The 12,096-nt window shown below is 42.5% G+C and overlaps 1 protein-coding gene across 1 annotated transcript in view; it reads left to right on the top strand.

The window, feature by feature from the left end:
- Positions 1-10,768, top strand: part of LOC124593864 (carboxypeptidase B-like) — a 212,825-nt gene extending 202,057 nt beyond the window's left edge. Inside the window, exon 9 of the mRNA XM_047132212.1 lies at positions 8,875-10,768. Coding sequence (XP_046988168.1) covers positions 8,875-9,050 — 176 coding nt within the window. The 3' untranslated portion in view covers positions 9,051-10,768. The remainder of the gene's footprint in view (positions 1-8,874) is intronic.
- Positions 10,769-12,096: the final 1,328 nt, after the last annotated feature.

Below are 12,096 nucleotides of genomic sequence, written 5' to 3'. Positions count from 1 at the left end.
AGTGAAGAATGATGTATTAAACATCTCTGTGTGAGCTGTAATTAGCGTAATCTTGTCTATGAGTTCCCAGTGGGAACTAACTTAAAATTTAGAGAGAGAAATTAAAAGCTATATGGTGCGCTGATAATATCGTAATCTACATCTACATGGTTACTCTGCAAATCAAACTTAAGTGCATGGCAGAGGGTTCATCGAACCACCTTCACAATAATTCTCTACTATTCCACTCTCGAACAGGTCGCGGGAAAAACTAACGCCTTTAGATAAAGGCGAGCTCTTAGTTCCCTTATTTTATTATGATGACCGTTTTCACCTAGGTACGTCGGCGTCAGCGAAATAGTTTCGCATTCGGAGGAGTAAGTTAGTGAATGAAATTTCGTGAGAAGATTCCGCCGCAACGAAAAACACCTTTGTTTTAATGGTGCCCATCCCGAGTCCTCTATCATTTCAATGACACTCTCTCCTCTATTTAGCGATAATATAAAACATGCTGCTCTTCTTTGAACTTTCTCAACGTATTCCGTTAATCCTATGTGGCAAAGATCCCAGAGCGCGATGCAGTACTCCAAAACACACTCCTGGAAATTGAAATAAGACCACCGTGAATTCATTGTCCCAGGAAGGGGAAACTTTATTGACACATTCCTGGGGTCAGATACATCACATGATCACACTGACAGAACCACAGGCACATAGACACAGGCAACAGAGCATGCACAATGTCGGCACTAGTACAGTGTATATCCACCTTTCGCAGCAATGCAGGCTGCTATTCTCCCATGGAGACGATCGTAGAGATGCTGGATGTAGTCCTGTGGAACGGCTTGCCATGCCGCGTGAGACGACGCTACATCCAGTCCCAAACATGCCCAATGGGGGACAGATCCGGAGATCTTGCTGGCCAGGGTAGTTGACTTACACCTCTAGAGCACGTTGGGTGGCACGGGATACATGCGGACGTGCACTGTCCTGTTGGAACACCAAGTTCCCTTGCCGGTCTAGGAATGGTAGAATGATGGTTTCAATGACGGTTTGGATGTACCGTGCACTATTCAGTGTCCCCTCGACGATCACCAGTGGTGTACGGCCAGTGTAGGAGATCGCTCCCCACACCATGATGCCGGGTGTTGGCCCTGTGTGCCTCGGTCGTATGCAGTCCTGACTGTGGCGCTCACCTGCACGGCGCCAAACACGAATACGACCATCATTGGCACCAAGGCAGAAGCGACTCTCATCGCTGAAGACGACACGTCTTCATTCGTCCCTCCATTCACGCCTGTCGCGACACCACTGTAGGCGGGCTGCACGATGTTGGGGCGTGAGCGGAAGACGGCCTAACGGTGTGCGGGACCGTAGCCCAGCTTCATGGAGACGGTTGCGAATGGTCCTCGCCGATACCCCAGGAGCAACAGTGTCCCTAATTTGCTGGGAAGTGGCGGTGCGGTCCCCTACGGCATTGCATAGGATCCTACGGTCTTGGCGTGCATCCGTGCGTCGCTGCGGTCCGGTCCAAGGTCGACGGGCACGTGCACCTTCCGCCGACCACTGGCGATAACATCGATGTACTGTGGAGACCTCACGCCCCACGTGTTGAGCAATTCGGCGGTACGTCCACCCGGCCTCCCGCATGCCCACTATACGCCCTCGCTCAAAGTCCGTCAACTGCACATACGGTTCACGTCCACGCTGTCGCGGCATGCTACCAGTGTTAAAGACTGCGATGGAGCTCCGTATGCCACGGCAAACTGGCTGACACTGACGGCGGCGGTGCACAAATGCTGCGCAGCTAGCACCATTCGACGGCCAACACCGCGGTTCCTGGTGTGTCCGCTGTGCCGTGCGTGTGATCATTGCTTGTACAGCCCTCTCGCAGTGTCCGGAGCAAGTATGGTGGGTCTGACACACCGGTGTCAATGTGTTCTTTTTTCCATTTCCAGGAGTGTAGGATGGACAAGTGTAGTGTAGGCAGTCTCTTTAGTAGAGCTAGTGTTCTGCCAATAAAACACAGTCTTTGCTTTGCTTTCCTCACAACATTTTCTGTGTGTCCTTTCCAATTTAAGTTGTTCGTAATTGTAATTGCTAGGTGTTTGAATTTACGGCCTTTAGATTTGACTGATTCATTGTGTAACCGAAATTTAACGCATTCCTTGTAACACTCATGTGGATGACCTCACACTTATCATTATTTAGATTCAATTGCCAATTTTCGCACCATACAAATATCTTTTCTAAATCTTTTTCCAATTTGTTTTGATCTTCTGATGACTTTACTAGACGATGAACGACAGCATCATCTGCAAACAATTTAAGACTGCTGCTCAGATTATCTCCTTAAATTGTTTATATAGATAAGGAACAGCAGAGGGCCTATAACACTAGCTTGGAGAACGCCAGAAATCACTTCTGTTTTACTTGCTGACTTTCCGTGAGCTACTTGGAACTGTGACCTCTCTGACAGGAAATCACTAATCCAGTCACATAACTGAGACGATATCCCATGAGCACGCAATTTCAGTACATGCTTGTGTGGCAAAGTCAAAAGCTTTCTCAGAGTTTAGAAATACAGAATGAATTTGTAATCCCTTGTCAATAGCCCTCAACACTTCGTGTGAATAAAGAGCTAGTTGTGTTTCACAAGAACGATGTTGTCTAAATTCGTGTTGACTGCGTGCCACAGAAGCTATAGAACCTGGAAAATCATTTGAATGGACTAAATAGTGTCTTGAAAATAAGTTATTAGATGAACATCAATAAAATTGAAAAAGGATAGCAGAGAATAGTCGAATTAATGCACGTGATGCTAGAAGAATTAGGCTATGAAATCAATCGATGCAGGTGGTAGATTAGTTTTCCTATTTGGACAGTGAAATAAGCGACAATGAACAAAAGTAAAGAGGATATAAAATGTAAACTGATAACAGCGAAAAACGCTCTTGTGATCAAGAGAAGTATGTTCAAACTGCATGTAAATCTACTTATTTCATTTATTTCACATGGCGAGTCTATAGGATTCACGTCCTCGCATGTATCCAATCACGCATCTTCAGTGAATTAGAATTAAAATGCGCGTAATAAATAACAGTACGTAATAACAATAGTAGTAGGCATAGTAATCAATATGTGATACCTGAAAACATGTATGTACTGAAGAATGAAGAAATGAAGAAACGTACACAGAACAGCCTAGCATTAAGAACTGCATCAGACCAGTCTCCAGACTAAAAACTAGGGAACAGCTCAGATAACAAGTGGGGTGAAAGTGGTCTTACGCGGAAAGGTGCGCAGGATTATTTAAGAAATCTGAGCAAAAAACAGCGTTGTGGTTGTCGCTCATTAACTTCAAGGAGTTGAACATAATCCTGTTTAAACAGTTACAAAAAGGCTTCAGCGATCAGTAATTACCTGCTAAACTAGCGTGGAGTACAACGCAGCACGGTTACTTCAACATGAATGTAAAATGAGCGTAACTGTTGATACATGAGTGGATGGGCGTAGGCATTGTTAGGGAACGTGTTACGTGACTAAAGGATAAAAAAAGAAGTTATATTATTAATCTGCACTGTTATTACTTCAAAGTGACATTTCCAGCCGGTCGGTGTGGCCGAGCGGTTAGGCGCTTCAGTCTGGAACCGCGCGACCGCTAAGGTCGCAGGTTCGAATCCTGCCTCTGGCATGGATGTGTGTGTGATGTCCTTAGGTTAGTTAGGTTTAAGTAGTTCTAAGTCTAGGGGCTGATGACCTCAGCTGTTAAGTCCCAAAGTGCTCAGAGCCATTTGAATTTTTGACAATTTCCTGTTTACGATTGCGAAACTTTAATCGTTGAAAAGTATAAGAGACACGTGATCATATTAGGCACTTGATCAATTTTATTTAGTAACGAAGCGCGTGCTTTCTGTAAAGTCTCCATACTCGAATCTGATGGCCACAAAAATAACTAAAATAACGTAAAAGAGCTTTGCATTTCTCTCTGTCACAGGATACATTTTACCATGGTAACAATGACCCCCATTATTACAGAGTGCAGGCAGTTATTTTTTCCTTCATCGTATTTGGGAACGATAGGAAATTTACTGCTCCAGAAGCGTGCCTGAAATACGATGGAATACCTATATCCGTGCACTCGCAAACCACAGTGCATGTCGGAGGATACTTTTCCCAAAGCTGTTTCACAGAGAAAGACTACACTGTACTTCCTTCTCCAGATTGTCGTACAGATGACAAAATGGTAGATATCGAAACAGATGACAGAGGGATAGCAAAACAATTAAAATCGCCCAAAAGAGGAAAGGCCGCTGGACCTGATGGGATACCAGTTCAATTTTACACAGAGTACGCGAATGAACTGGCCCCCCTTCTTGCAGCGGTGTACCGTAGGTCTCCAAAAGAGCGTAGCGTTCCAAAAGATTGGAAAAGGGCACAGGTCATCCCCGTTTTCAAGAAGGGACGTCGAACAGATGTGGAAGACTCTGCAAGAGAGACGCTCAGTAGCTCGGTACGGGCTTTTGTTGAAGTTTCGAGAACATACCTCCACCGAGGAGTCAAGCAGTATATTGCTCCCTCCTACGTATATCTCGCGAAGAGACCATGAGGATAAAATCAGAGAGATTAGAGCCCACACAGAGGCATAACAGAACACAGCATGTCATTCTCAATGGAGAGAAGTCTTCCGAAGTAAGAGTGATTTCAGGTGTGCCACAGGGGAGTGTCGTAGGACCGTTGCTATTTACAATATATATAAATGACCTCGTGGATAACATCGGAAGTTCACTGAGGCTTTTTGTGGATGATGCTGTAGTATATCGAGAGGTTGTAACAATGGAAAATTGTACTGAAATGCAGGAGGATCTGCAACGATTTGACGCGTGTTGCAGGGAATGGCAATTGAATCTCAATGTAGACAAGTGTAATGTGCTGCGAATACATAGAAAGAAAGATCCTTTATCATTTAGCTACAGTATAGCAGGTCAGCAACTGGAGGCAGTTTATTCCATAAATTATCTGGCAGTAGGCATTAGGAGTGATTTAAAGTGGAATTACCATATAAAATTAATCGTCGGTAAAGCAGATGCCGGATTGAGATTCATTGGAAGAATCCTAAGGAAATGCAGTCCGAAAACAAAGGAAGTAGGTTACAGTACACTTGTTCGGCCACTGCTTGTATACTGCTCACCGGTGTGGGATCCGTACCTGATAGGGTTAGTTCGTAGAAGAGATAGAGAAGATCCAACGGAGAGCAGCGCGCTTCGTTACAGGATCATTTAGTAATCGCGAAAGCTTTACGGAGATGATAGGTAAACTCCAGTGGAAGACTCTGCAAGAGAGACGCTCAGTAGCTCGGTACGGGCTTTTGTTGAAGTTTCGAGAACATACCTCCACCGAGGAGTCAAGCAGTATATTGCTCCCTCCTACGTATATCTCGCGAAGAGACCACGAGGATAAAATCAGAGAGATTAGAGCCCACACAGAGGCATACTGACAGGCTTTCTTTCCACGAACAATGCGAGACTATATCAGTTTGTGCCGTCATTTGATATTCATTTCATTTCTTAAACGTGAAGGAAATAATGTCACAGTTTCTACATCAGTGTAAGTTTTTGTGTACGAAATATGTAGAGCTTACGGAGTTGATACTTCTTTTAAGTAATAACTAGCAGCAGCTGTTTCTGAAATATTTCAATTTTTCCTCATATCACTTATTAAGTTTATTATAATTACTCTGATTACTTCCAGGCGATCAAATCTCTCTTTTCACAAGCTGCAACATCGTCGCGAAAAAACAGTGACCCGTACATGTTTCCTTTAATTTAAGTCTATGGTCACAACCTTTTTGTTAACAGGTTACCGGTTTCGGTCTTTAATTACCATCATCAGATCTGTTTCATGAGAACAAAGTCCTAATGTACTGCAGGAATAGTGGCATCGTCAAATGTTAAATACGGAATCAGCACCACCATCGTCAAATACATATAAATAACATCATATGGGTGCATGTAATTTTATTTATATGTATTTGACGATGGTGGTGCTGATTCCGTATTTAACATTTGAAGATGCCCTTATGCCTGCAGTACATTAGGACCTTGTTCTTATGAAACAGATCTGATGATGGTCATTAAAGACCAAAACCGGTAATCTGTTAACAAAAAGGTTGTGACCATAGACGTAAATTAAAGGAAACTTATTAAATCTATATTTGCAAAACTATACCTTAGGCTGGTTAGTTTGAGACCATAGACGTAAATTAAAGGAAACTTATTAAATCTATCTTTGCAAAACTATACCTTAGGCTGGTCAGTTTGAGACCAATCTGTCCATTTCCTACTCTTTGTCTGGCTATGAAAATTCGGGTAAAAATCCGTTGTGTGATTTCTAGGGACTCTTGCTTTCGTTCCGCTCAAACAGTTGACCGAATAAATTTAACAGCCGATAACGTGGTTGACGCCTGTTGATGTTGTGGTCTTCAGTCCTGAGACTGGTTTGATGCAGCTGGTCTCCCTCTACGATTTTTACCCTCCACGCTGCCCTCCAATACTAAATTGGTGATCCCTTGATGCCTCAGAACATGTCCCACCAACCGATCCCTTCTTCTGATCAAGCTGTGCCACAAACGTCTCTTCTTCCCAATCCTATTCAATACTTCCTCATTAGTTATGTGATCTACCCATCTAATCTTCAGCATTCTTCTGTAGCACCACATTTCGAAAGCTTCTATTCTCTTCTTGTCCAAACTATTTATCGTCCATGTTTCACTTCCATACATGGCTATACTCCATACAAATACTTTCAGAAATGACTTCCTGACACTTAAATCTATACTCGATGTTAACAAATTTCTCTTCTTCAGAAACGCTTTCCTTGCCATTGCCAGTCTACATTTTATATCCTCTCTACTTCGACCATCATCAGTTACTTTGCTCCCCAAATAGCAAAACCCCTTCACTACTTTAAGTGTCTCATTTCCTAATCCAATTCCCTCAGCATCACCCGACTTAATTCGACTACATTCCATTATCCTCGTTTTGCTTTTGTTGATGTTCATCTTATATCCTCCTTTCAAGACGCTATCCATTCCATTCAACTGCTCTTCCAAGTCCTTTGCTGTCTCTGACAGAATTACAATGTCAACGGCGAACCTTAAAGTTTTTATTTCTTCTCCATGGATTTTAATACCTACTCCGAATTTTTCTTTTGTTTCCTTTACTGCTTGCTCAATATACAGATTGAATAACATCGGAGAGAGGCTACAACCCTGTCTTATTCCCTTCCCAACAACTGCTTCCCTTTCATGTCCCTCGACTCTTATAACTGCCCTCTGGCTTCTGTACAAATTGTAAATAGCCTTTCGCTCCCTGTATTTTACCCCTGCCACCTTTAGAATTTGAAAGAGAGTATTCGAGTCAACATTGTCAAAAGCTTTCTCTAAGTCTACAAATGCTAGAAACGTAGGTTTGCCTTTCCTTAGTCTTTCTTCTAAGATAAGTCGTAAGGTCAGTATTGCCTCACGTGTTCCAGTATTTCTACGGAATCCAAACTGATCTTCCCCGAGGTCGGCTTCTACCAGTTTTTCCATTCGTCTGTAAAGAATTCGTGTGGCTTATTAAACTGATTGTTCGGTTATTTTCACGTCTGTCAACACCTGCTTTCTTTGGGATTGGGATTATTATATTCCTCCTGGAGTCTGAGGGTATTTCGCCTGTCTCATACATCTTGCTTACCAGATGGTAGAATTTTGTCAGGAGTGGCTCTCCCAAGGCCGTCAGTAGTTCCAATGGAATGTTGTCTACTCCAGGGGCCTTGTTTCGACTCAGGTCTTTCGTGCTCTGTCAAATTCTTCACGCAGTATCGTATCTCCCATTTCATCTTCATCTACATCCTCTTCCATTTCCATAATATTGTCCTCAAGTACATCGCCGTTGTATAGACCCTCTATATACCCCTTCCACCTTTCTGCTTTCCCTTCTTTGCTTAGAACTGGGTTTCCATCTGAGCTCTTGATGTTCATACAAGTGGTTCTCTTATCTCCAAAGGTCTCTTTAATTTTCCTGTAGGCAGTATCTATCTTACCCCTAGTGAGATAAACCTCTACATCTTTACATTTGTCCTGTAGCCATGCCTGCTTAGCCGGCCGCGGTGGTCTAACGGTCGCAGGTTCGAATCCTGCCTCGGGCATGGATGTGTGTGATGTCCTTAGGTTAGTTAGGTTTAAGTAGTTCTACGTTCTAGGCGACTGATGACCACAGATGTTAAGTCCCATAGTGCTCAGAGCCATTTGAACCATCCCTGCTTAGCCATTTTGCACTTCCTGTCGATCTCATTTTTGAGACGTTTGTATTCCTTTTTTCCGGCCTCGTTTACTGCATTTTTATATTTTCTCCTTTCAACAATTAAATTCAATATTTCTTCTGTTACCCAAGGATTTCTACTAGCCCTCGTCTTTTTACCTACTTGATCCTCTGCTGCCTTGACTATTTCATCCCTCAAAGCTACCCATTCTTCTTCTACTGTATTTCTTTCCCCCATTCCTGTCAATTGTTTTCTTATGCTCTCCCTGAAACTCTGTACAACCTCTGGTTCTTTCAGTTTATCCAGGTCCCATCTCCTTAAATTCCCACCTTTTTGCAGTTTCTTCAGATTTAATCTACAGGTAATAACCAATAGATTGTGGTCAGAGTCCACATCTGCCCCTGGAAATGTCTTACAATTTAAAACCTGGATCCTAAATCTCTGTATTACCATTATATAATCTATCTGATACCTTTTGACGTCTATAGTATACAAATTAGGATTATTCTCATATGAGAATAGTCATGAGTATCAACATGAGATGCTTTGTACACGCAGGCAGATGAACAGTGTGTTGCGGTGTTGTTGCAGGTTGCTCAGAGGACTGGGCCAAAGGCGTGGCGGGCATCAAGTACGCCTACGCCGTGGAGCTGAGGGACCGGGGAGACTTCGGCTTCCTGCTGCCCGCCTCGCAGATCATCTCCACGGGCCGAGAGACCTTCGCCGCCATCAAGGCCGCCGTGAGAGCGGTCATCGCCAGGATGTAGCCTCGCCCCGTTGGCTCCGTCCTCAGAAGGGAGTAGTCGCCTGGGAACAGAGGCTGGTCCGACTCTGTTTTGAACTGAATGCAAAGTATGTGATGTGCAGCTGTGTCGATTTTGCTGTGCTTCAAAGCATTGACTAGACGATACTTACAAGACACCTATTAGGACAGTATGACGTGTAAATTAGGATGATGCAGAGTTTGAAACGCAAATGAGGGGAAAACGTAGACGATACTAAATAATATGCTCTTTCGAACGGTGAATAGTCTGCCAATGTCTCTATTCCGTCGCTTCTCTTGCAGACGAGTATAACAGTGAAACTAGACTTCTAGATATTTTTTCCAGACTCAGTCGGTGTTTACACAACAAAAGCGTCTCCTCAGGATAAGCGCTGTCCATCTCTGGGAGCTGACACTCAGATTCAATACACCAAATTTCCATACGTCATTATCAATACCCCTTTAACAATAACATCTCCATTTCCAGGACTTCAAAACGCTGCCTCGTACAAAAAACGTTTTTCATTAGCAGTAAGTAACATTTTATTTCTAAACGACATTCATCTGTAATAACGTCACGGGTTTTCAACATAACCAATGTTTATAACCTTCTTAGGATTTGAATTGCTCAATAATTTGTAACAGACTGTTTCTAACAGCATCGGGTGGATTAAATATATTACACAATATGAAGGCGTGAAAATTATGCGGATAATAGTCCAAATTTATCAGGACAGAGTCTTACGTGTCAACAAACCTATGCAGGAGAATGTGATCACTACTATGCTGATCTCTGACAGTGAATTTAATTGCTGTGAAACTTGTCGACCATTTACCTCAAACAGAAATAGTTTAGCTACGATTGTTGTATACTTACCCCCATTTCAAGCTATCTGCATCAAAGAAAGGGTGAATTCAAAACTCGTCTTAATAGAAGTATCTCTGACAACAAGTGTGGCTTTAGAAAATGACCAGAATGCGTCGTTATTCAACAACAAATAAACAATCAATATTCAGGACTACTGCAAAAAAACAACGCCAAATACATATTTCTTCAAGTGAGTTTTAATTTGTGCATTGTTAGGTGCATGCTCTTGATTTTGGCACGTGAAACAAAAAATCGACACTATCTTGTAACATAAAGGCAGAAATTCCTATCCCAACCTTTATAACCATTATAACCATTTTATATTTAAAAAATGACAGTGTTCGATGAATTCTCATTTCAGTCTCAAGAATGCAGAACTGTGTAGATTAGCTTGAGTCACTTGAATGAAATGCCAAAAAACAATTAAATCGGATTATTCGGGCGAAAATGCAAAAGTTTCACGGCACTACCAAATATTAGGTTAAACATAGAGGTGACTTAATATGCAATGGCTGTAACAGCTACTGAAATACTGGTTTATGCAGCTTTTACGCCACGGCGGAGACGTCTGAAGACAGTATTTTGAAGTGAGCTGATTTTTCGTAAGAATGAAGTTTATCACTCGTCTTACAGTCAGATTCTTCTGAGAAACTAAAACCACCTGTCTTTTGTGTCTAAGGCAGCTGAATGAGCTGTGTTTAAACATGTACTCGTATTGTACCATCCAGTACGACAGTTCAGTAATTTGTGATCAAAGAGACACTCTTCTCACATGAATGCTACATTGTGAGTACCTATGCAGCAGAGAATTCATCAGCTGCAACCAACTGATTTGAATCACGCACAATTAATTTATAAACATATTTATTGCAATAAAGACATTTTATTAAAGTTTACACTTCCTTTATTTAGTTTTATCACCTTACTCCTTTTATGTGTGTTCACCTCTGTGTGCCAACAGGTGAATTCTAGGGCTGACAACATGCATATTTGTAACTCAGCATTCACTGCAGTTTAGGATACCTCATGTGTGGTATACGTTTTGTGTGCATTATCAGGTACTGTAAAATGTGCACTCTCTTTCTTTTTGGTTCTTTCTATCAATTGCTTACAGTTTTAACCCTTTCAGTAAGAGTACATAAACTAGTTTCCATCCTGATATTCGCTACAAGACTGATGGTGAGAAACAGAAGCACTGGTTTCTGTAATGTTTCTTACAAAAAAGTATTGCAGTGTGGTATGTATAGTAATGTAAAGGCACCTCTAGTCACCTAGTCACCACTTTTTATTGTTCTAACAATCATTGGCAGAAACAGTCATTTTCTGCTTTTCACTGTTGATCAATCTTCTGAAAACTAAAATAATAATCCTGCCCATCTTCTTAAAAACAGATACACTGTAGCATATTTATCACACACTCGTACATAAAGAAGCACTGTTATCACACGTTACGTATGTTTAATCCATGTCCTGTCAAAAAAATCTGTGAGGTTAATGACTCCTATTCTTCTTTAAGCACACTGAGTGTCACCCACAACTACATTAAGTTACCTACTCATTCCTGGGTAATTCTAATCCTACACAAGTAAGAGAGCATGTAAATATCCTTCAGTTTCCATAAAAAAGGTATAAAGAAATTACTAAAATATTATACGAGTTTAATAACTTTCACTCAATTCATTCTAAAATATGTCTCTATCAACTGTGAAATAACACAAAAATGGAGACATCAATACTAGTTCTTCCGTGAAAGGAAAGTACACTCCTGGAAATGGAAAAAAGAACACATTGACACCGGTGTGTCAGACCCACCATACTTGCTCCGGACACTGCGAGAGGGCTATACAAGCAATGATCACACGCACGGCACAGCGGACACACCAGGAACCGCGGTCTTGGCCGTCGAATGGCGCTAGCTGCGCAGCATTTGTGCACCGCCGCCGTCAGTGTCAGCCAGTTTGCCGTGGCATACGGAGCTCCATCGCAGTCTTTAACACTGGTAGCATGCCGCGACAGCGTGGACGTGAACCGTATGTGCAGTTGACGGACTTTGAGCGAGGGCGTATAGTGGGCATGCGGGAGGCCGGGTGGACGTACCGCCGAATTGCTCAACACGTGGGGCGTGAGATCTCCACAGTACATCGATGTTGTCGCCAGTGGTCGGCGGAAGGTGCACGTGCCC

Source organism: Schistocerca americana, chromosome 2, assembly GCF_021461395.2.
Source record: "Schistocerca americana isolate TAMUIC-IGC-003095 chromosome 2, iqSchAmer2.1, whole genome shotgun sequence".
Classification (NCBI taxonomy): Eukaryota; Metazoa; Arthropoda; class Insecta; order Orthoptera; family Acrididae; genus Schistocerca; species Schistocerca americana.
This window is presented reverse-complemented; position numbering and strand designations above follow the sequence as displayed.